Consider the following 26,979-nt stretch of genomic DNA (forward strand, 5'->3'; position numbering starts at 1 on the left):
CCTTGATTATTAACTTGACCGTTCCAATTATTTTTGACAATCAATTAATTCTACCGTTTAGAATTCCTGCCCATATTATCGTTTTCCATAATTAAGAACATTGAAACAAAATCGTGGGCATTACATTGATGAAATTCGATCACTCGTTCATTTGAAAGTCTTGTATGTATCTGATCGTTTTGACTTGATTGGTTGCTGGAGGATTCTATACTCACTATTATTTCCTTGTTCCTAACCGGCCTCCACAATTTGATTGCCGTTGCATGCTCGTAATCTATTAACTTGGATGTAGGGATTTGTCCTCAAATCACAACCTTACGGGTCCAATCCCACGAAGTATAGGAGAACTAATAAACCTAGAAAGACTGTAAGAGCACCTCTCTCTCTCTCTCTGATATTCATGATTGGACCTTTTTGCCGTATCAGTATCCTGTCTGCCTGCAGTTTCACGGGCAGTATTCCTAAGGAAATAGGCAATCTCGGTTAACGTTTCTGTAAGGGCTTGCAATTTAGACGTTGTCTGTTTATTCTCGTTTGGTTTCCCACTTCATTATTCTCGTTTGGTTTCCCACTTCATAACTTGCCTGTGCTCTTCTTTGCACATCCAGGGCACTGAATGATTACAGTTTAACTGGTAGCATACCAGCTTCGGCTCTCGAATCTTTTTTCGCTCGACCTTGTATACAATAAACTCAATGGACCTATTCGTGTCTCATCTGGTGGTGAACCTGGTCTAGATTTGCTTTTTGCTGCACAACACTTGTAAGTTGGACTCCTTCCACAGCATATTAGCGTGACTGCAGAAAACTGAACTACCTAAGCCAATCGTTTATATGGTGTGCTAGCATTTTAAGTAACAACCAGTCAGTTCAAGAATGAAGCTTTTACACATGTAAGTTAACAGTGCCATCATACCCTTCAAAGAGCTTATTCTTCATTTAACGAGCCCTTTTCTATTCCCTTTCTTTTGACCTCTAAATTGTCCTTTCCTTCTTTGAGCTCTGGTACTGACTAGTATGTCTTGTGAAGACTATTACATGCAAATCAATTCACTGGTGAAATCCCTGAAACAATAGGGCTGGTTCAAAGCCTCGAGATCCTGTGAGTGTGCAACCCGTACTTTTCAATATTGATTTTGTTCGCAAGTTACTTTAGGCTTCTCAATTCATGCTGCAATAAGTTCTATTCCTCTTTTCCTGCTTACTAACTTTCGTTTTTGTCCTTACAGTCGACTAGATAGGAACCAACTCAGTGGTTCTGTGCCTGGGAGCCTTAACAATCTATCTTCTGTTATTGGACTGTAAATTCCTGTATTCCACTTTTAAGTTACATTTCTACAGTTTGCTTCTAAATGTCTTCTAAAGTACAATCATTTTATTCAGCAATTTGGCAAGCAACCACTTGATTTTATTCAAATGTTTTTCAATCGCTCATACCGGTGTTTCAGACTTTGCATTAAGGGGGAGTGATGAAAGTTAATGCAAAATTAATGCAGCTGCCTTTATGAAGAAGGTGAACGGTTTAACTTTTGGGTTCTCCAAAAGTTCCATCGTTCCAAGACATGTGCCCTATTTTAAATTTCAGTTTTTTGTTTTTAATATGGTCATTATATTTTCAGTTTTCTGTTTTTAATATGTCCATAATGACCATAGTGGAGTTACCAAGAGTCAATGTCATTTATTTTTCAGTTTTTTCTTACATGTATATATATGGCCCTTTGGGTTGGCTAAAGGTGTGAGAAAAAGCATTTCAAGTGTGCTCCAAACTTTTAGTGTTGTGTGCTCTTATCACATGTCATGCCTTTGTGATCACTTGTAGAAACAAGTGCTCGATTAGTGTGTTGTTTTCTTGTGTTGTGTCATTCACAGGAACATAAGAAGAGGAAGTGCAGACAGGTCATTCCTTTTGCTAACAGAAATGCCTTTCTTATCTGTATGAGTCTCTAGAAACCTCTTCACAGTTTAGTTTGTATATGTCTTTTCATATGCTCAACTTTTTTATTACACTTCAAACCAGGGATTTGAGCAACAACTCTTTTGACGCATCACTAGCACCACCATGGTTCACAATGATGGAGTCTCTGACAACATTGTGAGTTGTTAGTCGCTTTCTCATTTTTGAATTTGTCATTGCATTCATCTAATCCGTTGATGATATGCATAGAGTCATGGAATATGGAAAACTGGAGGGACCGGTACCAGAACCTCTGTTCAGCCTACCCTCAATTCAGACTATGTAAGTACCAAGTACATGTCAATAAAGTATTTCCAACTAATAAACTAAAACACCTGTTTTTTTCTGATCTGTTCTACTTCTGTTTAAGTACAGAAAGCTGAGGACAATTTATTCAATGGCACACTCAATTTGGAAAGAATCAATACTCAGCTCCAGCTGGTAGATTTGGAAAACAATCATATCTCCAAGTTGACAAATTCTTACACGAACAGCATTAGGTAGGAATAACATGAAAATATTGGATATAACAGAACTTCTTTTTCCAACTCCCACAAACATGCCATTTTTTCTGATCATGCAAAATTGCAGGCTTGCTAGGAATCCAGTTTGTTACACGTCTGACTTTAGGTCCTGCAAGCCACAGATTCAGGTACCAGAACCATATGAAATTAGCTCAGGAAAATGTCACAAAGACATATGTCCATCTGCCATGAAGCCTAATCCAGAAAGATGCGCGTGTGCATATCCTTTTATTGGAGTTCTGCATTTCAAGGTAGTTTTATTCTCAGACTTGTCCAATAGTGCCATATTCAGGTCTCTGGAGGAGGAACTTTGGAGACAACTTCATCTGTCACCGGGGTCAGTGTCTCTTGGGCAGCCAGAATTTGATTGCAGTGACGATGTAGATGTGAAATTTGAACTTTTCCCATCAAGTGGTGTGTCCTTTACCAGGGAGGAAATCATTGAAATTGGGTTTATCCTGAGCAAACAATACTTTGCACCACCGCCTGAGTTTGGACCTTACTGCTTCATCATGTCAGACGCCTCCGGTGCTTATTTATTTCAAGGTATGTGACCCTGATAACCATGAGAAAGGATATACTTGTGTACTTTATGAACTTGTGCCCTCTGCTGTACGTATTGACACTAAACAAGAGCATTGTATCAGATGGAATTGGCCGGCAATCTCTCAGTCCAAGCATAATCGTTGGAATAGCAGTTGGTTGTTCTGTTTTGGTCTGCATGCTTACTGTCGCAGGAATTTATGCCGTCTGGCAAAAGAAACGTGCAGAAAGAGCCGTATTACAAAGCAGACCTTTCGGTAATGGTTCCAAGTTTACTGTCCTACTGATCTAATTGGTTATATATGTCCCGAAAAGGGAGCCGTTTCACATGCATACGGAAGATTTTGATCTTGTTAGTTTTAGCTACATGACACTATCAATTTTTTGTTGAATTTCAGCATCCTGGAGAAACATGAGCACCAAAGACAGTGGTCCAGAACCGGAAACAAAAGGAGCTAGGCATTTTTTGTATGAAGAGATCAAGAAATTCACAAACAATTTTCCTGAAGGCAAAATAGTATGTTCACATAGTTTGTTCTTCCAACACCGATGTTGCGGCTGAGTTTTATTTTGGTCTAACCAAATCCTATCCAATAGCCTATCTCCTTTGATCAACATAACTTTCCATCAAATCCAAATTTCTCTTTTTTTTTTGATAAAAAGCTCCTCCAGTCATATCTGTAGCTTTTCTCTATGAGTAATAGTTCGTTTAAGTGCTCTTAAATGCGGCTTTCGTATTATACAACATTTTGGTAATCGATCCAATAGATTTGAATTGGTCTTGGTCGAAGTTGAAATTTGTAAAATGATTTAAAAAATTATAAAAAACATAAAAATGAAAAACCATGAAAATAAGCGGCAAAAAATGTTCTGATCGATTCACGTTGAATTCATCGATCAATGTGTTTGACTGCTCCTGACCTAAAATCTTCAATATTTGAAAATCATGAATTTAGAGTCAGACCCTTTTTATCCTACTTCTTTTTAATGCAAAAAATAAAATAAAATGATAAAATAATAATTTCCAGTATACATCTTAAGTCTGATGTTAGGTTCCTAGTTTCATGAACTATAAATTTTAAACGTATGTCACTCGGATCTAGATCAAATCCATGAAAATGCAAAACAGTCAAACTCTAGTTTGTCTCATTAAAAAAAAATCCGTTGATTCATATTAAGATTAAAATAATTTAATTTTTACAATCCATTAATGATACCAACATTTGGGCATAATCGTGTTTCTCATATATGCTATTAGCTAAGGTCAGGTAACAGAACGGAGCCAAAGTCGGTGCCAATTATTATGGTGCTCCGTTACTTGCTGACCCCAAGACCGAGTTCGGGTCTAAGTCGATGGGGCTGCACAGCCTCACCTTCCACTTATATATATATATATATATATATATTATGACTTTTATGATCTACTGATTCGATGATTCGAAGATTGAAGAAAAAGCGGAAAATGAATGATAATGACGATATTTCCGGTGAATCGCATCACCGCTATAGACCCGCCTAACGACGGCCCCCCTTTTCTTCTACTTGCTGCTTTTATTACGTGTCTTCTTTTTACTTTTCTTCGTCTTTCTCTCATGGAAGTTATCTTCCTGTTCGCTGGGGACGAGTTTAGGCTCAGTTCAAAGGCTCTCTCTCTTCCAATTTTATGACATCATCCATGATCGTTCAAAGACCTAGGGTTACTTGTCGTGGCTCAATCTTCTTTTTTCCTTTCGGGTTTTATGACATTTTATCCATGATTGTTCTACGATATCGGGTTCTTATCTAAGATCTTTTCGCGGTTCGTTTTTTGAGTTCCAAGAGATAGACTTCCTTTAATTTATTTTCTCTCCTGTGTTTGATCCATTTTTGTCTTCCATATGCTTGATCGGTAGAGCCTCGTTCTTGTGAAGCATTTTCCCCTTTCTATGTGTTTTCCACGGATTTGTTAACCGGGGCAGCTATGCAAAATCTGTTCCTCTATGCAAATTCTTGATATGTTTTTTTTTTTTAAAAAATCTTGTATGGGAAAATTTTCTAAAATGTGTTATGCAGAACTTACGTATGATGTGCTCTGTTTTTTATGCTGTCATTCTATGATAGTTGGGCAATTTGGGTGCTTAGTTGTACACAACCATCTCAAATGGAGAGTTTGCCAATGACAGGTGGATGAATGAACTTTAAGTAAGTTCTGTGGACTTTAGAAATGAGCTAGTGATGCCTTGTAAAAGTGTAGAAAATAGTAATAGGTTGTGTTTTCTGACTTGTTGGTGTAATATTTTGGTAAAACACGACCTGAGTTCTCTTTTTCCTCGAATAGTGTGATGATGCTTCCAAGATACCAGCGTCCATATTATAGAAAAGATAGTTAGAGGCAATATGATTGTCAGCATGATCTATTTGATAGGAATGATGTTTCCTTAGACATGGAAACATGAATTTTCAAGCCTTAAAAATCAATACATCTTTGACTCTTTTTCATTATCTTAAAATGTTCATGTTTATTCCAAAATTACAACATTTAGAAGTTGTTTTCCAATGAAAAAGAAAAAAAAATATTTGGAGATATATATAGAACTTTGAAAAAAGAACTGATCATTTATTAAAGGAATGAAGTTTCCAATAAACAATATATATATATATATATATATATATAAGAAACAGTAATACTAGGCTGCTTTATCTGCAGCTAATATTAATATGCAAAGCAAAAACAGTTAGAATCGATGAGCGTTACATGAGAGAGTGCACCGAGACACCATCAGTCGTCCTGCAGTGGATCCTCACCGAAAAAAGACGACACTGAATAACGTCATCAAAGACTCAATCTCTCAACTTTTTTTGAAGGCAAGATCTAAAGGGAAAGGGAATTGAACTTTTTCTGTGGCGCAGCATTTTGACGTTCTCGATTTAGCCCATGGATCATTGGGCAGTTGGTACAACTAAAATTAGAGCAATAATCTGTCAAACCACGGATGGCCAATTCTGTTTGTTCCCAATTAAAGCTGCTTAGCGTCCTATCAGGATGGGACCCTGATGGCTTTGAGTCAAAACCCTCATCCCGGGACTAAAGACTGGAACCAGAATATAGAAACCATGGAACCAGCCATTTTTCGCTTGGAAGTTCTTCACAATACACGAAAGAAGAAAAACAGTTTGACTCCAACTGGCTGGGTCTTCTTTGTGCCCGGTTGGATACAACCAAATCTTTGTAGGGTTCGTCAGCCACCCTAACCAACAAGACTCCCTCTCTGAGCCACGGCTGCCATATATATAGAAGCCCACATTGGGCAATCAAGCACAAGAACAGAAACAACTGTTGTCATTGAACAAAGGAGCCAAGCCTGGGAGCTGCAAGAAGAAGAAGAAGAAGGAAAAGCAAAGAAGTTGAAATCGAGAGCAGTATACCAAAAGAAAACTTGGTCGGGGCACCTCTTGGTGGCCTGCTGCAGAGAAGATGGACTTTACTGGTGCATCCGTCTCTTGCCACTCCATAGGTTCCGTATCCAGCAATGGGATCTTCGAGGGAGAGATGCCGCTCAACTTCTTCGTTCCGCGCCTTGCCTTCCAAGTGGCCTTTATTTCCTTCCTCAACTTAGCCATGCAGGAGCTGCTCAGGCCACTGGGTCAGAGCAGATACATCTCCAGCCTCATTGTAAGATCTCCGTCCTTCCTCGCCTCTTTGTTGAGATCGATGAGATCAAGTGCAATCATGTTTAATTTGCCCCAGAAAATTAGCATCGATAATCCAAAGAGACTTTTGCTATTTGGTCGAACAACAAATCATATTTTAGTGTGTGTGTGCGTGAACAATGCATTCCCCGCAATCAAACAACAACCTTTTGCTTAACGTGGGCTGCATATATGTTTTGGTATCTTCAACAGGCTGGTCTGTTACTGGGTCCGTCGTTCCTGGGCCATTTCGCACCTGAGCTGGTGGACAAATACCTGTTCCCGGAAAGTGGGACGCAGGCCCTGCAAGTGGTGGTTCAGATTGGGGTGCGGTTCTGGTACTTCCTGTTTGGAGCTCAGATTCATATTGGCCCCATGTTGAAGAAGATGACGACGAAGGCACGCTGGATAGGAACGACTTCCTTAATGGCACCCCTCCTTCTCTGCTACCCGGTCGCCTCCCTTGTCAACAAGATCGTCCCCGCCACCATGCACTGCGACATCAAGCCTCTGTTCTTGGGCATGTACTTCGTCATGACCAACGTCAGCGTCATCGCCGGCGAAGTCATCGACCACGAGCTCCTCGACTCCGACTTGGGCAGCACCGCCATGAGCTCAGCCATCTTCATTGCAATTGCCTCGGCACTGCCAATAAATGGCATTCTTTGGCTTGTTCCTGTAGAGGGGAAGCCATTCGACGCCCACTGGAGGGTTCTGTGTGGTAATCTCTCTTGCCCTCTAGATTCTTAAGCAGCTAGCAATTGGATTGCAGCTGAATTCGTTTCTGGTCAGTAATTGTCTCCAAGTTTATTTATCGAAATCTATGATCTTAAATGGCGGTACATCTTGAAATTGCATGCAACTAAATCCATGCATCCCTGCAATTATGCATACCAGATTAAAGCAATGCTCCTTGCTCATGTTATGTTACTGCAGGATCTGCGTTCGTAGCATTTCTATGTTTTGTTGCCCGTCCGATCGTGAATTGGATCGTCCAGCACACGCAGAACGAGGAAGATGTAAAGGAGCACCACGTCTGTGGAGTATTGCTCGGCGCCCTTGTGGCATCAGTAGTTACGGAGTCGATCGGTGCGCATGTTACGTTCGGCGCGTTTACCTATGGTCTCATGATGCCACACTGCGCGCTCACCACGGTCGTGACCAAGAGGCTGGAGGACTTCAACACCATGGTGCTCATGCCTCCTTTTTTTGCCCTCATTGGTCTCACCATCAAACTGCAGTCCATGTTCACCAGTCCAAAGGACTGGACAATGGTACTCATCCTCTTCCTCCTCTATCTTGGCAAGATTGGCTTCATTGGCCTCGCAGCATCCCGCTACAACTTGCCCAAGAATGAAGGCATCTTGCTTGGTGTTCTCATGTCCTCTAAGGGAATTTTGGACATCATGTTGGTGACTTGGTCCACAGGAAAAAAGGTGCTTGACATTGGAATAATTTCATATTGTACCGGCTTGAAATGTAGTATACTTATCTTGTTGAACTTACATGGTGACACATATATCTCTGACACCTTTTGAATCAACGAAATTTCAGCTTAATGGGGCGGATGGTGGGGAGTTTTCAATTCTCATGGTTGGTATCGTGGTAACGAACTTGATCATCGGTCCAACTGTTTCCTTCCTCTACAAGCGCCCAACGTTGCAGCTGCACAGAGGCTGCCGTTCCATCCAGGAGCTCAAACCGAACTCCGAGTTGCGCATTCTTAGCTGCGTATATGATCACGAGACCATCCCGGCCCTAATAAACCTAGTCCATGCCACCCCTGCCACCAAGATGTCGCCCGTCAACATCTCAATCCTGCATCTGGTACACGCCACGACCCGTGACTCGACCATGCAACAACAGAGCTTCGAGACCGGCGGATTCTTCCGTGGACACGACACTAGCTCCGTGGCTGAGGCCATGAAGATGCAGAAGTGGACCAACGGTACCACCACCAACCTCCAAACCAAGCTCTCCTCATACTCCACCATGCCGGAACACATCGTCCACGCCGCCGAGTCCGGCCGCGCCACCATCACAATCGTCCCCTTCCACATGAGAAGGGTATTGGGCTCCCACATTGGAGTGTCCAATGACACGGTTAGGAACATCAATATGACCGTGCTGGAGAAGGCTCCATGCTCCGTGGGTGTATTTGTGGACCTGGCCTTTGCCGGAGCAACAACCAAACCCTTCCAGAATGTGGCTGTTCTCTACTTTGGTGGGCATGATGACAGGGAGACCCTGTTCTATGCATCAAGAATGGCGGAACAAGAACCCACAAGGCTCACTGTGGTGAGATTCCTGCCCCCGCAGGACGCAGCATCCACACCTCCCCCTTATTCTAGCTTCGTGAATGAAGACGATCTGTGCATACATAGGTTTAGATCCATGGCCGAAGGCAAGCTATGGATCAGTTACACAGAGAAGTTTGTCAGCTGCGGCGCAGACATGGTCACTGCCATTCAAGGAATGAACAAGATACATAACCTTTTCATGGTGGGGAGGCGCCATGGGCCGGCCACCGCACGGATGCTGTCGGGGCTGGAGGCATGGAGCGAGTACCCAGAGCTGGGGACCGTCGGCGACCTGCTGGTATCACCGGATTTCTCAGCGCAGGCAGTGCTGGTGATGCAGCAGCACACATGGGCGGAGGACTATGAAGTTGAATTAGGTGATGGTAGAGAGAGCGTTCATGATCTTCATTCTCAGGAGCAAGGTTACCGCTATGTTCTGCATGACCAATCAAAGGACAGTGCGCCTCTGCGTCACAGAGCGCACAACTCGGCCATCGATCACAATGAAGTCCAGTTTGATGAGTTTGGATGGAACTGGAACATGCGTGCTGGCTTCTAAGTTCCACTCTGTCAAACGCAGAAAGAAGGAGAGATGGCGATGCAAGTCACGGGTTTCGAGCTAAATGCCGTCATCCTGAAGCTAGTGCAAATTGCGAAAGCTGTGGAGAAAACATACAATGCCTTTGATCTTTGATCTCCTTGAAGCGAGACGCAGTCCTGTTATCTTGATCAAAATATTTGCGTCAAGCAGGAAACTCCAATCCATGTCTGGAAAATGTAATTGCTTCACTTGATTTCTCGGCCTTCAAATCGGAGTTGACTTTGTACAATTCTGCAAATATCTTGAATCAACAAAAGAAAGGAAGAAATGCATCACTTGATTTCTCGGCCTCAAATCGGAGTTGACCTGTACAATTCTGCAAATATCGTGAATCGACAAAAAAAGGGAAGAAATTAACCAAAATGCAAAGGGGACTAATGGAAGGCGCAATTAAAGTTACAAGCGAAAGATACCCACTGTCTTTAAACACATAAATGAGAGAGGATCACATAAAGTTGAACCATCTCAAGAACACAAGAGAACAGGAAAACGGAGGAGAGTCTGATTTGTATAACTTCTCAATTTCTTCCACAACAATCATACTTCTGTGAATCAAGTAATATACTTGAAGCTAAAAGAGTCTACCAACCTAAAGCACTGACATTAAAGTTGATTCACACTGCATACATCACGCAAAGCATCGAAATAGATTAAACCACAAACATCGATCATAAGATTGAACCACTCATTCGAAAAAGCATCATGCATCATTCAACAACAGATTCAGTTCTCGCCCGAATTGAACAACAGATTCATTTAAGGTTTACCTATTTGGTTCTTTTCTATCAACTTGCTCCAGCTTTTTATTTTGTTGCACAGTAAAAATACGAAGACCAACTGTTTTAGTTTTAGTCTCCAAGGTATTACTTGTTTTTTTCTTGGACTTCTTTCAGTTTTTTCATGCGCAAAATAAATAAGGCCCCAAAACACAGCAGCTAAATGCAAATTTCCTTAAGAAAAGACAATTTATTGAAACATTAAGTTGGAATAAAGTCAAAAAGAGAAAACATCAACTCAACTTAACTCTACTCCAACTCATTCATAAATGCTCGACATATTAAATTAAAAGAAATGAATTAAAACGAGTTAAGTGAGTCAAGCTCTAGCTCGATGCCTTATAGTGGAATTGAGATTCGACTCGACTTATGTGCAGTCTTAGCAAACAACGCATCGCAGTTCAAGTCTTATGTTTCGTCGAGACATTCAAGTATATTCGATAAATTAAAATACATTTGTTTCTTTTCATAATTTTTACGTATTTCCAGTTACATATAAACGATATTCAGACAGCTGGAACATAAAGTTTTCAAAATTTAGTCAATCACTTGGATCTCGACGTCTCAAGCCCCCATTATAGCATGAATTATATATGCTCAAAACTGTGAGACTTCCAAATGCAGAAGGGACCCAAAGAATTTGGCTTGAGATCCAAACCTGTTCCATTTTTTGTCCCAAATGATCAACGATGAATCACCCTTCCAAACAAATATAAGATATGGAGCCGCGTTTTTTTTCTTTCACAAGCTTTTACATACTGATATTAGAAAGCCACTTAGCTCCAATGGAACATTGACCAGGCAGCCGAACACCATCTCTCTCTCTCTCTCTCCCACCCTCTCAATTTAGGCAGAAGCTGTATTGAGCACATGGGCGGCCGTTTATTTAGGAGGTCACACTGACCAAACAAGCCAACCATAACCATTTTCGTGGTTCCTCATTGTCAACAATAGCGGGGCTTTTCAGCCACTCGTTAAGTCATAGAAAAGAAGAAAAAGAAGAAGGAGAGGAGGAGGAAGAAGAAGAAGAAGAAGAAGAAGAAGCAAGGGAAGCCTCTGTTGGGGAAGACACACCTGGGTTGAGAGACTCAGTCGCTCGCCCAAGGTGGTGATCAAACCCCCATGGTTAGGACCCCAACCTCCATACACTAGACTTTACAAAACAGCCGATCGATCCTCATAGAGCTCAGTTAACTGTGAATGCGCATCGATCAATCAAAGATTCGACCTGCGTTCGTTAGGCCACGCCCCTCTGCAAGTCGACCTTGATCTCCGACGAACATACCCATCAGAAAGTTGCCGCATTGAAAATGAACTCCAGCGATCCTCAGCCTCCTTGTATGTGGATCCCAGGATGGGTCAATAGCAATGGGATCTTGGCGGGGGACACGCCGTTCGATTTCTTCTTCCCGCGCTTCGCTTTCCAATTGATTATCGCTTCATGCATGAGCCTCATCATGCAGCATCTGCTCAAGCCGCTGGGTCAGACCAGATACATCTCCAGCCTCATTGTGAGTTCTTTCTTCTTGCTCACCTATATATTTGTTTCTCTCTGGCCGGTCGACGCGATCAGGTGGGGTGCCCATGAACTTGGACAAGGGATTTCCCTTTAGGTTGCATTTGTGGGAGATGCTCAGTTTGTATAAATTTGAAATTCATGCTACATATTTAAAACCTCCAATTTAAAGTTAGACCTTCGATCTGCAGTGAAACAAAGGCAATCTTAAGAAGTTGGGGAGACTTTAGGAAACATGAAATGGGGGATATATCTGACTCTGTAATCAATTTTAGTAGGAAATTAACATGCCCCATGAGCTTTGTCCTATCACGATAATCAATGACTCATGCAATCACTGAAAATTCGATTGTAATGACTATCTATGATTGAAAGGGTTATCAATATGAGGTTTTCTCCATAAAGAGGGAGAAGAAATATATATATTTGGGATGTATGTTGTGTAATATGTATGTGCGTATTAGAGGTAATCGATGGTTCTGAGCCTTTTGGCAACTGAGCAGGGTGGCATGCTCTTGGGCCCAAGTTTCTTGGGCGGAATAGCACCGGAAGTGGTTCAGAAGTACGTGTTCCCAAAGGACGGGGTGCAAATCCTGGACATGGCATGCCGTTTCGGCCTGTGTTTCTGGCATTTCTTGATGGGAGCTCAGATTCACGTCGGCCCCATGATGAAGAACGTGCCGCGGAAGGCTGTATGGATAGGAATGACTGCCCTGGTTTCACCGCTTCTTCTCGGCTTCGTCAGCAGCTTTTCCGTCAACATGCTTCTCCCCGACAGCATGCAGTCCCATCTCTACCCTTATTTCATGGGCTTGCCTTTCGTCACCACCACCCTCACCGTGTTGGCGGGCAACGTTGTCGACCACAAGCTCCTCGGCACCGAGATGGGCAACCTGGCCATGTCGTCTGGCATCTTCATTGCAGTTGGCGCCGTAGTTCCCCTTAATATCATGGTCTGGTGTCTTCCTCCCCACGGAAAGCCATATAATCCGCAATGGAAGCTTCCATCCGGTAAACAAAACTACTTTGACACTTTGGTTTTGTGTCTGTGTCTATATTTGCTCTTCCGATGGCGGCAGGTTTTGACTTCACATTGTTGGTTAGGTTAGGGGTTTAATAAAGAAGCGAACCCGTTGCTGATGCTATTTTGCTGCCAGGTGCAATGTACATAGTATTTATTTTTTTCGTGGCACGTCCGATACTGCACTGGATAGCCCGGCGAGTGCCGAACGAGGAAGACGTAAAGGAGTACCATGTTTCCGCCATTATCCTGTGGGCGGTGGTCGGGGCCACGATCACGGAGGTATTGGGTGCTCACATCACCGTCGGCGCGTTCTTCGCCGGCCTGATCCTACCGCACAGCGCGCTGACGACGGTGGTAACCAGCAGACTGGAGGACTTCAACTCCACGGTGCTGATGCCTCCTTTCTTCATAATTATCGGTCAGCAAGTCAATCTCCTCAACATGTTCGAGAACAGCAAAGGCTGGTTTTTCGTGCTCATGCTCCTCATCGTTTACCTGGGGAAAGTTAGCCTTATTGCGTTCGTCGCATCTTGGCATAGCGTTCCCCTCAACGAGGGCCTCTCCATTGGCTTCCTCATAAGCTCCAGGGGAATTCTGGACATCCTCCAACTCTCTTGGTCCACAGTGGCAAAGGTAATATCGCCGGAATTAACTAAGACAATCCTAGATCAGAGTTTAAAAGCCAACAGCAAACAGTGATGTTAAGTAGATCAGATTAATTATCATATTCGATTTATCAGATGTTCACATGTTTGCTCTCGATTTATCAGACGCCATTCAAAATTTGATGAGCGTGTTGCATGCTTGCCTTTTTATCATTTTCATGCATTTCAAAAGCTCTTGTGCCAACAAAATGTTCAACTGTTTCTTCACAATCCATGTTTTTTCAGCTTAACAATGCGGATGAACAAGAGTTTGCGATCATGTTGTTTGGTACCATGGTGACGAACTTGATCATCGGCCCCGCCATTTCCTTTCTCTACGACCACCCTCTGTTGTTACGGCACAAGGGGAGCCGAGCCATCCAGGAGCTGAAACCGGACGCCGAGTTCCGCATTCTCGGCTGCATCTACGACCATCACACCATCCCGAGCCTACTGAACCTGGTTAAGTCCAGCCACGCCACCAGGTTCTCCCCCATCTACCTCTCCGTCCTCCACCTCGTCCACGCCACGTCCCGCGAATCGACCGTGCAGCAGCAGAGCCTGGAGAACAGCGGGATCGGAAAGGGACGGGATGACAGCTCCCTGAACGCGACCTTCAGCAAGCACAAGTTGGCCGGCTGGGTCAGCCTCAGCCACCACACCCAGCTCTCCTCATACTCCACCATGCCCGACCACATCTGCAACGCGGCCGAGGCCAGCCGAGCCACCTTCCTGATCGTCCCCTTTCATATCAGGAAAGTGGTGGGCAGCCACAGCGGATTGGCCAGCGACCCGATCAGGAACATCAACCTGAACGTGCTGGAGAACGCCCCCTGCTCCGCCGGTGTCCTCGTGGACATGGGCGTCGCCGGGACTGGGACCACCAACAACTTCCAGAACGTCGTCGTCCTCTTCTTCGGCGGACCCCACGACCGGGAGGCTCTGACCTACGCATCCAGGATGGCTCAGCACGACCCCGTCAGGCTCACCGTGGTGAGGTTCACGCCGGCCGCGCCGTCGTCCACCGTCAGCTACCAGAATGAAGACGATCTCTTCATACAGCGATTTAAATTCCTGGCTGACGCCAACCGATCGATCACATATCTGGAGCATCAAGTCGGCAGCGGCGCAGACACTGTGGCGGCCATCCAGGGGATGGACAGGGCGTTCGACCTCTTCATGGTGGGGAGGCAGCACGGGCCGGCCGTGTCGGCGCAGATGCTGTCGGGCTTGGAAGCGTGGAGCGAGTACCCGGAGCTGGGCACCGTCGGCGACCTGTTGGTGTCGTCGGACTTTAAGGCGACGGCGGTGTTGGTGGTGCAACAGTACTCGTGGGCGGAGGACTACGAAGCGGTGGAGGACGAGTGCAGGTTCCCCGTTCATGATGTTCAAAAGTACGAGAAGCATACTCGTCACCACATAATGCAGCAGGAGCAGCCGATCTCACGAGGCGCGCAGTTGCGTGCGAGAAGGCACAACGCGACTCGTCAGAATGGAATCCAGTTTGATGAGTTTGGATGGAACTGGAACCTGGGTGCCGGATTCTGAGGAAGGCACCCATCATCTTCTCCTGAGGAAGAAGGAGGTGAACCAGGATTTTGGTCTGCCATTAGATCCAGTTTTGGAGCTAAAATCCTATCCTTCCTAAATGCTTTCTTTTCTTTTTATTTAGGGAGGCTCTTGAATCAATCAAGGATATAGAGAATCTGTACATTGATCGAGGAGAGTATGCAGCTGAGGTCGGAAAAGTAGTCTACGTTGGTTGGGATACCCCGAATGTGAGCACTGGGGACTTTGTCTTTGCTTATTCTTTGTAACTTGTACAATTTTTTTTTACTGTTCTTTTTTTCCCTTCCATTAATCTACGAGTGGGGGTCTGCGTAACCCCAGTTTTTTACCATAAATATTCGTGGGTGAAGTTAGAATTTTTTTTTTTTATGAAGCATTAAATTTATGATTAACATTTTTTTTAATTGATTATAATGCTTGAATCTTTCAAGGCTGCCTTCTATATAACTGAACTCAAATTTAAACACTGGGTTCTTTAGAGCCCTACCAAGACGCCAATAAAAATGAAAGAACATAGAGGAGCCTCGGACAAAGTTGAAAAAGTGATTTTTCTTTTCTTTTGAAATTATCCTTAAACAAGGCAAAAATCTTTAAAAAAAAAAAAAAAAATGCCCCTCCCGTTTGGAGTTCATTGAGCCCTCCTAGTAGGGATATCAATGAATGGAATATGCATATTTATTTGATTCATCGGATGTTTGCAAATTCGTGCAGGAATTTGGATTGGAATATGAATGAACAAAGGGATCTATACCGCAAAGAAAATCCGATTATTAAATTTATGATGTGAATCTGCTCCAAATCCGACTTTTATTTTCATGCCCGAATCCAATTTTTAAGCAGACACTAGAATTCAAACTCCATTCCATTATGGTATGTCAAAAACTAAATTTCAAAATATCTAGATATTGGATACATAGGATATTTATTTGAAGTTGAATCTAGATATGATCGGGTGTTTATTTAAAAAATAAGTTTAAACCCAAATCCGAACCAAACTGATTTCTTAATGAAATGTTATTTTTTCTAATATATATGAATTTTTTTGTTCTGAATTCAATTCATTGACATCCTTAACGAAGCGCACAGAGGAGAAGAAACAAATTAAAAAGTACCATTAAGAACCCAAAAAAAAAAAAAAAAGTGTGGCTTAAATGTATGACAAGTGATCAGGTTGCCATCTGATTCGGGCGAGATTGTTGGATCATACCCGATCCATACTCTAACTAACATGGCGGAAGATAAAAGCGTTACATTTAAAGGGCGAACAGATCCAAGAACCAGAGATCCAACTCAATATGAAAGCGGCTCACGAAAGTTGATGGAAAAATCTAATATTGCAGCAACACAATTAAGTAAAATTTTAGAAATACAGCTAAAATATAGAAACACTAAAAATTAAGTCTTCTAGATGATATAACAAAAATATATATATATATATATATACAACAAAGTTTGTGCATCATGCTCAAAAAATAATCTTCTATTTATTGAAAGTAGACACAAATTATTATTATTATTATTCATTTGTTTCATAGTTTTGACGGATTCACGAGCAATTCAGCGGAATTCCCGTTCACCAATTTTTTTTATTTTTTTTTTTCATTTCTCGCGTTGTCGCGTGTTGCAGTGTTTCACCTTCTAAATTTAGAGAAGCCGTTAAAGTCTCTTCTTTTCGCCGCCTATTTCTGATGGCCGTTAGGCTCCACAGTACAGCTCGTTCCGGCCACCTGGATCCGATCCACTGCGATCTTGGAACCGACCCGGGATCTAATCCAGACGGGTCCACTAAAAGAAAATAAGATCCGATTATCAATCAGATCTGGATCCGGCATATAATCAGATTTTTCTTTTTACCGGCACAAAACACAGGGCCATAAGACACTCGGAACCGGGTTTGGTTTCGGCAAATCATACCCGCACCTGGACAGATCTGATTTGTGAGGCCCCGAGAAGCCTAGGTTCGATCGGGGACCGGATCCATTTGACAGCCGGAGCTACCAGAACCGGCCAGTTTTAGGCAAAGAAATTTCCGGTACCTGAAAAGGGAGGCCCATTCACTAGAAATTGGGTGGCTTCGTCCCCCAGATCCCCTGTTGGGTACAACCGCATCGAGTGCAGACCTGTCACCTGAATGCCATCCCTCTGTCGATACAGAGGAGCACAGGCAGGCTTGGCTGCTATATAAGAGCTTAGCTCATACCGGTACCCAACCACGGAACCTCCACATTCTTCTCATTGTCAGCAGCAGAGGAGGCCGCGAGAAACTTAGCTCATCCATACAGAGAGGAAGAACGAAGAAGGCGTTGAAATCAAGAAACGCCAAGAATCAGGCCGGCTTTCATCTTGCCGGTCGGTTTTCGGTGAAGATGAACAACTCCAGTTTTCTGATTTGTGATGACCTGGGAAAGGTGACTAGCAATGGGCTGTTCGCGGGAGAGCGTCCGTTCCACTTCTATCTGCCACGCCTCACCTTCCAATTGACGGTTCTTTCGCTGGTGACGCTCGCAGCACAGGTGGCGATGAAGCCAATGGGGCAGACCAGATACGTTGCCAACCTAATTGTAAGCGCTCGGTTCCCCGATCTCTTTATTTAATTGTTAGGACAAAGGCTTTTGGATCATCGGCAATCTTCGCCGCTTAAGGAATCCGATCACATCATCTTTAGATTCGAAGAGATGTGCCATATAATGCCTTGTGTAGAGTTCTTTCTAATGCAGGACAGACCTTGATTTATAAGAAAAGTTAAATATGTTGAGCATCATATATATATATATATATATATATATATATCTATTTCCTTATGGCCTGACTGCAACTTTCGGCGACGGAACAGGCCGGCGTGTTGATCGGTCCAACTTGCCTTACGCACATAATACCGGGGGTGACGAAATTCCTGTTCCCACAGAACGGGCCGCCGCTCCTGGAATTGGTGCTCCATTTTGGTCTATGCTTCTGGTACTTCCTGATGGGGGCTCAGCTTCATCCGGGCCCCATGCTGAAGAATGTGTCTGCGAAGGCTGCACTGATAGGCATGACTTCCATGCTCTCCCCTCTCCTTCTCTCCTACCCCGTCGTCATCATCGTCAACAAGCTCGTCCCCGAGCACATGCAGAGCGGAGTCGCCCCTTGGTTCATGGGCTTCTATTTCCTCCCCACCACCGTCACAGTCTTGGCCGGCAATGTCATCGACCACGAGCTCCTCGGCACCGATGTGGGCAACCTGGCCACAACCGCCGCCATCTTCACCTCGATCGCCGTCGTTCTGCCATTGAATGTGTTGCTCTTGGTGATTACTCCTAAAAGGGAGGATGAGATGTTCTATCAGTTCCCGCTGGGGAAGTTCCTGTCTGGTAAGGCTTATCTTTCTACCTGCCTTATAAATTAGGCAGCTAATGAAAGTGTGTCTCTCATTTAAAAATAATGATCTCCCCCCCCACCCCCACTGCAGGTATAGGTTTCGCCGCCTTTTCATTTTTCGTGGCCCGTCCGGTGATCAGTTGGATAGCCCGGCGAATCCCAAGCGAGGAGGATGTGAAGGAGAACCATGTCTGCGGAGTGCTTCTTTGGGCCGTAGGGTCGGCCGCAGCTACCGAGGTTCTCGGCTGCCGGATCACATACGGCGCCTTCTTGGCCGGTTTTGTCCTACCGCATAGTGCACTCACGACGGTGGTGACGAAGAGGCTGGAGGACTTCAACACCACGCTGCTGATGCCTCCATTCTTCGCCGTCGTCGGGCTCAACACCAACTTGCTGTCCGTCATGAACGGCGGAAAAGGGATAACGCTGGCTTTCATAATCTTGCTCATTTACGTGGGCAAGGTTGGACTGGTTGCACTCGCCGCATCCAGTAGCAACATCAGCACAAATGAAGGCTTGATGATGGGCGTGCTCATGTCCTCCAGGGGCATCCTCGACATCCTTATGCTGTTTTGGGCCTCAACAAGAGGGGTATGTTATATATATATATATATGCTTAATTAATTAAATCATTTTACTACTGCTTATGTGAAACCCAGAAACCTTACTTCCCTGCCAATTAAATTTCAGATTGCCCGGACGGGAGATGAAGAGTTTGCGACTTTGGTCCTTGGGATCATTGTGCTGAACATGATGATCGGCCCCGCCATTTCCTATCTCTATGAGCGCCCTATGGTGCTGCTGCACAAGGGTTGTCGAGCCGTGCAGGAGCTCAGACCCGACATGGAGCTGCGCATCCTCGCCTGCCTCTACGATCACCACACCATCCCCAGCCTGCTGAGCCTGGTCAAGGCCACCAACGCCACCAAGTTCTCCCCCATCTACCTCTCCGCGCTCCACCTCGTCCACGCCACGTCCCGCGAGTCGACCGTGCAGCAGCAGAGCCTGGAGAGCGGCGGGTTCGTCCGGGGCGGCGACACCGGCTCCTTGAACGCGGCCTTCATGATGCACAAGTGGCCGGCGTGGGTCAACTTCAACCTCCAGACCAAGCTCTCCTCTTACTCTACGATGCCAGAGCACATCTGCAAGGCCGCCGAATCCGGCCGCGCCACCCTCGTCATCATCCCCTTCCACATAAGGAGACTGCTGGGCAGCCACACCGGCGTCTCCAACGAAATAGTTAGGAACATCAACCTGAATGTGCTGGAGAAGGCCCCCTGCTCCGTCGCCGTGCTTGTGGACATGGGCATCGCCGGCGCCCGCACCAACGTCTTCTTCAACGTGGCCGTCCTCTTCTTCGGCGGCCCCCATGACCGGGAGGCCATGTCCTACGCTTTGAGAATGGCGGACGTTGAGGGCCTGAGGCTCACCCTCGTGAGGTTCACGCCTGCGTCTGGTGCATCCACCAAACCTCTGCCCGTTTCCGGCGAGATGACGGAAGATGACATTTTCATAGCCAGATTTAGAACCATGTTCGAAGCAAGGAGATCGGTTACCTACATGGAGAAGGAGGTTGGCTGCGGCGCCGACACCGTGACCGTAATCCAGGGGATGGATAAGACCCACGACCTCTTCATTGTGGGTCGGCACCACAGAGGGGCGGCCGCGCAAATGTTGGCGGGGTTGGACACGTGGAGCGAGTACCCGGAGCTGGGGACGGCGGGGGACCTGTTGGTGTCGCCAGACGTTTCGGCGCCGGCAGTGCTGGTGGTGCAGCAATACTCTTGGGGAGAAGATGCTGAGGAGGAGACTAGGGAGAGCAGGCATGGCATCGGACATGGCGGCCAAACTTATCGTGGCTATGTGCTGCATGATCAGGTAAGGGCTTCGGCGCCTGCGCCTGGGAGAGGAAGCAACGTCGTCTCTCAACATGCAGTCCAGTTTGATGAATATGGATGGAACTGGAACTTGCGCGCTGGATTCTAAAGGCACCACAGTTTTCTTTCTCACTAAGAAGAAAACGTCAGAAGTTAAAAGATTATCACCGAACCGAACAAGTTTTCTTCTTCTTTTTTTTCCCTCTCTCTCTTCCTCGGAAACGGAAGAGACGAGGCCATCGGAGCCGGCCGGTTTTGTATGCCACTGAAAGCGCCAGATCAATGAAAAGCCACTCACTCGCTCCCTCTCCCTATGATCTCTCTCTACGGCTGTGTTGGCCAGAAGATTTCTCCATTTAAACTGATATATATATATATATATATATATATATATATATATATATATATATATATATATATATATATATATATATATATATATATATATATATATATCAGAAGTATCCTATTTAGCCAAAACGAGTAAAAATATGGCCACCATTTTTTATTGTCATAGGTTTTATATAATTTCGTTGTTACAATTTGCTAGACAATCAACATTTTTCCTGCTTAAAAACATTAAGAAAGAATGTTATTTTCTCAATCATTTAAAGAATTAAACGTGTTATTTTCCTCACATCTCGACGACTTCTCCTCATTCGTCCCTCCAAAAGCTAGCAGCTTCAACCTTTTGAACGTCTCTCAGGAAAATGTTCGACTTCTAATTTCTTATTTCTCGACAATTGATAATATTTTTACCCCTCTTTTTTTTTCACTTTGATGTTTTTAAATGACAGACTCTTCTATACTGTAAAGCCTAAAGTCCCCATTAACCATTGTACTATCATTAATATTATAATCGTATTTTTTTTACAATATATTTTTAAATTTTAGTCCCTTCAGCAGTTTTTTTTAGTAAAAATGATTTGAGTAAAATCCATTCTAATTTTCGTTATCTCCTCTCTTCCATTGGATTCATCACTTTGAAGGTAAGAAAGGTGTAGGTGTAAAGACAAAAATGAAAAAGCTTATAAAATGGAGGGAAAGAGAATATATATCGTCAATATACCAACATCAAGAAACAGATGCCAAGTTGCCTGAAAATCCAAAACTCTAACATTACAAACAATTCCTCCATCTTTTTACTTGGTACGCGTTTGCACCTCAGGTAGATTTCTTTTCTTTCTTTTTTTGGTAATAGGGACACAAATGGGTCGGATTCTGCTTCGATATTGAATATGGGACCCGACTCAATTGGACCCTGATTTGAATTCATAATAAACGAGTAAAGGGGAAAAAAAAAATTTACCATTCTGGGGCCAACAAGAGCCCCCCTCCGTTTGATTAGAACTAGAAGGCTGGCTGGATGTAAAGAGGTTAATAAGTTGAGAAACTTGAAGGAGCAGGGTTGTCGATGCAGAAACTTTCTATCTCGAGATAAGCAGTTCTTGATTAGCATGTCAAATCAAACGTTGGTTGCCTGATAAATGTGGAAAGGCGGCCTGTTGAGCAGAGTTAAGAGGAGATTGTAGAGACAAAGATCCACATTGTGGATTTTGGACCATGAACTAGTGCATAAGAAAAGAAATTCGAAGAAAGTTTTATCTGGAACCAAAACTGTCCACATCAAACACTTAAATGTTGCTTGTTCCTACTTCTCTCATTTTGTCCTCATATAAGACAAAAAAAAAAAAAAAAAAAAAAAACTGTGGTCCACTTAGTAGTGTCACGAACAATTGTCTCGTCAACCTATCTTAAAAATTATGACATAATATTTTACAAATCTACATAATTATTCAGACAAGCAAACAGCTTGTCGATATCGTCAAACGTTCTTTAAAAGATTAAACTTTTAATGAAATTTTAAAGATTTTAGATATAAAAAAAATGTATTTCTTAAAATTTTGGATCTCCCTAAAATTTATTTTATAGAGCAGATGTGATGCAAAGAAGTTGGAGAACAATTAATGGCATCAACAAGAGTCAGGTGCGGTGCGAGCCACCAATTTTTGATAAAAGTGACCTTTAGTTTCCAAAAAAAAAAACTTTATTCACTCATGCAGTAAAATAACTTGAAACTTAAGCACGTTTTTGTCATTTAAACTTTTTTTCCCACGCCCTGGAAGTGACGAATAATTTACGTCTCCCAGCTCATTGGATTAAGCTTGTTCCAATCAATTGAGTGTTCCTTCTTCTCCTCTTACAACCAACCATCCACCACACACACTCTTTTCATATTGGTAGAGCGAAGTTGTGACCCTTTTGATTCATGTAAAAGCTTAGACACTTGGGAAATGAGACCAAATACCGCTAACGGACAACTAACTACCTACCCTTTCCCCAAAACTTGCCTCGGAAGGAAAGGGGAAGGAAGAGTGAGAGCGTCACACCTCCCTGGGGTCCACGAAGATGGAGCTGCCCGGCGGCGACTTCGTCCAGTCGCCCACCTCGCCGTCCGAGTAGCCTTCCCCGCCCCCAGCCGCTTCACGCACCACACGTCCTCGAACGACAGCCTCGCCCAGTGGGGCACCCCCGCCCTTAGCGGCTCGCAGCATGCCACTTCCGCCACCACCACCGCCGCCCCCCTCTCCCTTCCCAGGTTGTGCGCCCACCCGCACAGCCCCCTTACCATCCTCACTGCCTCCTCCCCTTCCCCAGCCATCCCGTACAGGAACAGGCAGCCGAACGGCCGGAAAATCTCCGGGGCCGACGGTATCTGTAGCCACGGCAGAGCCCTGTCCAGGACCCTGGTAGCGCGCACCGCCGCCACCGTCGCCCGCGACACGCCCGCCAGCTTGAGGCGGAAGAGGCCGCCCGAATCCCAGACGGAGACCGCCGCCCAGGACGGCGGCGGGCAGGCACAGAAGCTCGCGAAGTCCACGGCATTGGAAGACGAGGGCACGGCGAGGAAGGTGCCGAGGGTGAGGGGGTTCGAGAGGACGCGGCCGATGTCGGTGGGGAAGAACTCGACCGTCGAGGAGCGGGAGAGGTAGAGGGTCTCTGCCTCGGATGGGGAGAGACGGAGGAAGCGGACGCCGCGTGGGAGGGGCTTCCGGTGGGCGTGGACGGGCTGGACCAGCACGGCGGGGGCGCGGAACTTGGAGTAGCCGAGGCGGCGGGTGAAGAGGCTGAGGGAGGCCTCGTTGGAGCCGGCGGTGGCCATGTACGCGTACTCGGCGCCGTTGTCGCGGAGCCAGGACTCGAGCCTCGTCACAAGCTTCAGCCCAATTCCCCTTCGCCTGAAAACACAGATTTGTGGAAGTGAGATTTCTCTGACACCCGGAGAAATGGGCTTTTGTTGGAAGAGTGAGATCCTCTTATTAAAGAAATAATATGAGAAATTAGCTTTCTGTGATTATTCTATCGATGTGAGAAGAATACGTTGGAGAGTGATCTCTCCATGAAGAAACACTACATTGTTTTTCAGTCACGCTAAGATTGGTGGTAAGAAATGAGAAGAACTATGGAATCCAGTTGTTGCAGAAGGGAGCTCTTCACGGAGTGATAATCGATTGGTGGCTAAGAAAGATGAACGGTTTAACTTGGACGAGAAGGATTTTCTTGAGGAAATGTCGGGATGCTGCTTGGTTTCATCCTTCAGTTGTGCCTCCGGAGGGAGTTTTTTTGTCGGCAAGAAACAGAGTGGCTTTTCTTTCTTCTTCTCCATATTCTGTGTTTTTCATTCAAGGGATGTGGTTACGAGAGCAGAGGAATGTCGGGTTTTCTTGCTCGAATTTCGACATGATGGAGGTGGTACGACGACGGAAGCCTTCTCGTTCATGTTGATGAATGGTGATCTAAATTGGACGAATGATTTCTTCGAGAAGATGATAAAATTGATCTTGTTCTCTGCTTACAGATGCTGGGCATCAACAAAAGAATGGAACAGAATGAAGAACGTTTTCATTCGGAAAAAAGGACCGTTAGCGTAGGAAATTAAGACCGATACTTAAAGAGAAACCCTGAGACGCGTTTGAAAGCATGGATTAGAAAGTCTTAGTCAGGCAGAATACGCTTTTTCCTGTCACTTCTAAGTTCTATCCTACCCACCACCAAGAGTAGGACAGAAATTTTGGAAAAAGAAAGGTTTTCAAAAATGGATTGGCGGTCATCCACTGTGTTTTGGGCCTCGACGACATCATTCGAGCGCACCAACAGTGAATTTTGGTGCTGTATGTGGGGAAGGGAAGCTGTTCTTTGTGTTGCCTCCGTTGCTTCAAGTGGAAAAATAAAAGAAAGAGCCCACCCATAGTGCTTCTGAACAGAAATGATATACACAGAGAGAGAGAGAGAGATGCAAACTTGCAGAATGTGATAATTGCTAAAGCCTAAAAAAGATCAAGAACCTCCCAAGGAAAGTCAGGAAGGACGGAACAAACAAGATAATGAAAATCAAGAAATGGCATCGTTTAAAACAGAGGAAAATAGCAAAAACTAATGCCATCATCAATGTAAGGTAGAGCAGAGAACGCACTGTATATCGCATTACAGAATAGAGACACAACAGTGCAGAGGTTAAGTGGAGAATGGTAATCAATATTTTTCTATTTTAACTTCCCTTCCTGAATCTTGTTCTAGAAATTCAAATTAAAACCCACAATCTAAATCCAAAGAACAAAACAGAAGACAAAATCCTGCGGTTTAAAATTTAAAAGGGTAAAAACCATTAGAATGGTAAATATCAGAAAAATCCAAAATGAACTGAAATTAACTTGGTTGTCCTTTACCATCATATGGAAAAAGCCACTTACGGTGCTTGGGAAATTTATCAACCTTACATGGTACCCACGATTGGTGTTTAGAGAATGACGACAGATGCAGAGAGAGGAGGAGGACAGAGATCTTCCGAAAGAACCTATACTACCATTTTCTGAACTTTATAATTCTGGAGCTCGAGAGAGAGAGAGAGAGAGTACCACCAACAACATCCAGGGCCCCCTCCTTAAGGACAGCTATAAACAAAATAAAGTATATGTATATTTAAATAAGAACAAAAGGAAATAAGATGAAGATGAAAAAAATGGGGGGGAAAAAAACCAAGTAAACACACAGCCAAGCACTCGAAACAGGGCAAAATCAGAAAGGTGCTGCAATAAATAACAGCATCTGGATTTTCAAAGAAACAGGACAAGAAGCCAGCCGAAAGCCAGGACCAACGCATCAAAAAGCAAGATGGAAGCATCGTCTTCTTCTATCAATATTTCATTTTACCCTGTTGAGAACGGAACTACAAAAAAGGTTCTCGACAAAGAAACAAAACGAGGAAAAAGAAATAGTAAAAAGAAAGAAAACAGAAAGCGACAAACGGCATTAATTTCTTGACTCTTCGGTGTTTTTTTCTTTTTTACCTGTGCGAGGGTGAAACTCTTAGGCCGAGAACGTACGCAGCCTTGGTGAAGACAGGAACAGGCTTGCTGTTACTTTCTTCACACCCGCTCCTGGCATTTCTTGGGATTTTTTTACCACAGGTAACCGTCTTTATGCATCCCCTCACCACTCCCACTATCTCTTCTCCTCGCACCTCTGCTACCTGCTCAAAAAAAAAAAAAAAGCGGTGATGTGAAGAGAGAGAGAGAGTTCTTAAAGACATGCCATCATGAACAGCAAAAGAAAACCAAGAAATTAGACACTGTAAACTCAACAAGAGAGATTAGCAGAAAAAGGAAATTTCACCAGCATGATGAATGCAGGAGCGTGACGAATCCTGCAAATGGGATCTCCCATCAAGTCCGTTAGCAGAGAAGCCTTCCTACTTGGACCAACTTCACATCTTCTTTCCAGCAACTCCACTCGCTCACAATCTTTCGCTGCATCATACTCCCTGATCACTACCACTTCCATCTCTCTTCTTCTCCCCGTCCCTCTCTCTCTCTCTCGCTTAACCTCAGGCCTCCATACTTATGAGCTCTGAGCAAGACATAATTTGCCTGAACAAACAAGTTTGGATAAGAAGGGAGAGCCCAATGGTTAAAGCCGGCAGCTTTTTGCAGAAAGCATCCCTCCCGAATCACGTGTGAGGCAAGGTAAGGTCATGGTAGAAAGCAGAGACGACGGCGCCACTGGACTCTTGTGGCTCTCCCTCTCTCTCAACCAAAGGGCTCTGCTGCCTTTTGTATTTCGTTAGTCCGCCCCCTCCCCTTCCTTGCTTTTTGCGGGGCTTCAGTGAATCATCATTGGGGATTGCATCCATTTAAATACTCAGATCCTTTTCTCCATCTCTCTCTTTCTTCCCAAAATCTGCCCTTCCACATGGCATGATTGGCATCTCCCATTCCTGCTTCTTCTCTCACTAGTTTCTCCCTTTAAACAAAACTTTCTTTTTTATGGCCGGAAGGCGGCTGTGGCTGCGCCGTCTTGTCTTAAATTAATTACGGCTGTTGCTAATGATCACCACCATTAACAGTCATCGACATGTTCATCTCTCTGTATCATACCATAACAGTAACATGATTAAAAGATCTGATGATGGTCATAATAAAGGAAGCACCATCAGAATCGACATGGTCATGAGAATACCATGATCATCATCATGTCCATGGCAGGGATGGCATCTCCATCCCCGAAAACGACCCAACGTGGCGGAAAGGCAGCCGTTGATGGGTGAGTCTGAAAAAAGCTGAGGAAAA

General features: G+C 44.4%; 2 protein-coding genes and 1 pseudogene across 3 annotated transcripts; 2 read left to right on the plus strand and 1 right to left on the minus strand.

Moving 5' to 3' along the window:
* Positions 1 to 11,387: 11,387 nt before the first annotated feature.
* LOC116249932 (cation/H(+) antiporter 15-like) lies at positions 11,388 to 15,472 on the plus strand. Of its 2 annotated transcripts, XM_031623246.2 has the most exons (5): positions 11,388 to 11,877; positions 12,386 to 12,893; positions 13,040 to 13,539; positions 13,797 to 15,135; positions 15,223 to 15,471. In XM_031623246.2, the coding sequence occupies exons 1-4, from the start codon at positions 11,677 to 11,679 to the stop codon at positions 15,096 to 15,098; spliced, it is 2,511 nt and encodes an 836-aa protein (XP_031479106.1). In that variant the 5' UTR covers positions 11,388 to 11,676; the 3' UTR covers positions 15,099 to 15,135; positions 15,223 to 15,471. The 2 variants fall into 2 exon arrangements, with proteins under 2 accessions (XP_031479106.1, XP_031479105.1); XM_031623245.2 differs by having other exon boundaries at positions 13,797 to 15,472.
* Positions 15,473 to 17,194: 1,722 nt separating this feature from the next.
* On the plus strand, positions 17,195 to 20,665 carry LOC116249887 (cation/H(+) antiporter 15-like). Its single transcript, XM_031623196.1, has 4 exons — positions 17,195 to 17,680; positions 17,953 to 18,469; positions 18,568 to 19,067; positions 19,167 to 20,665. Exons 1-4 carry the CDS (start codon positions 17,486 to 17,488, stop codon positions 20,460 to 20,462), a joined length of 2,508 nt encoding a protein of 835 aa, XP_031479056.1. The 5' UTR covers positions 17,195 to 17,485; the 3' UTR covers positions 20,463 to 20,665.
* Positions 20,666 to 22,421: 1,756 nt separating this feature from the next.
* LOC116251391 (probable N-acetyltransferase HLS1) lies at positions 22,422 to 26,646 on the minus strand (annotated as a pseudogene).
* Between the last annotated feature and the right edge of the window lie 333 nt (positions 26,647 to 26,979).

The sequence above is a fragment of the Nymphaea colorata genome, chromosome 3 (genome assembly GCF_008831285.2).
Source record: "Nymphaea colorata isolate Beijing-Zhang1983 chromosome 3, ASM883128v2, whole genome shotgun sequence".
Taxonomy (NCBI): domain Eukaryota; kingdom Viridiplantae; phylum Streptophyta; class Magnoliopsida; order Nymphaeales; family Nymphaeaceae; genus Nymphaea; species Nymphaea colorata.

Bases quoted from the DNA above. Each gene is read 5' to 3' on its own strand.
- LOC116249932 (XM_031623245.2), top strand. From the start codon at position 11,677: ATGAACTCCAGCGATCCTCAGCCTCCTTGTATGTGGATCCCAGGATGG. The intron at 11,878-12,385 runs GTGAGTTCTTTC...GCAACTGAGCAG, and splicing joins GATACATCTCCAGCCTCATT to GGTGGCATGCTCTTGGGCCC. The intron at 13,540-13,796 runs GTAATATCGCCG...ATGTTTTTTCAG, and splicing joins CTTGGTCCACAGTGGCAAAG to CTTAACAATGCGGATGAACA.
- LOC116249887 (XM_031623196.1), top strand. From the start codon at position 17,486: ATGAACAACTCCAGTTTTCTGATTTGTGATGACCTGGGAAAGGTGACT. The intron at 17,681-17,952 runs GTAAGCGCTCGG...GCGACGGAACAG, and splicing joins GATACGTTGCCAACCTAATT to GCCGGCGTGTTGATCGGTCC. The intron at 18,470-18,567 runs GTAAGGCTTATC...CCCCCACTGCAG, and splicing joins GCTGGGGAAGTTCCTGTCTG to GTATAGGTTTCGCCGCCTTT.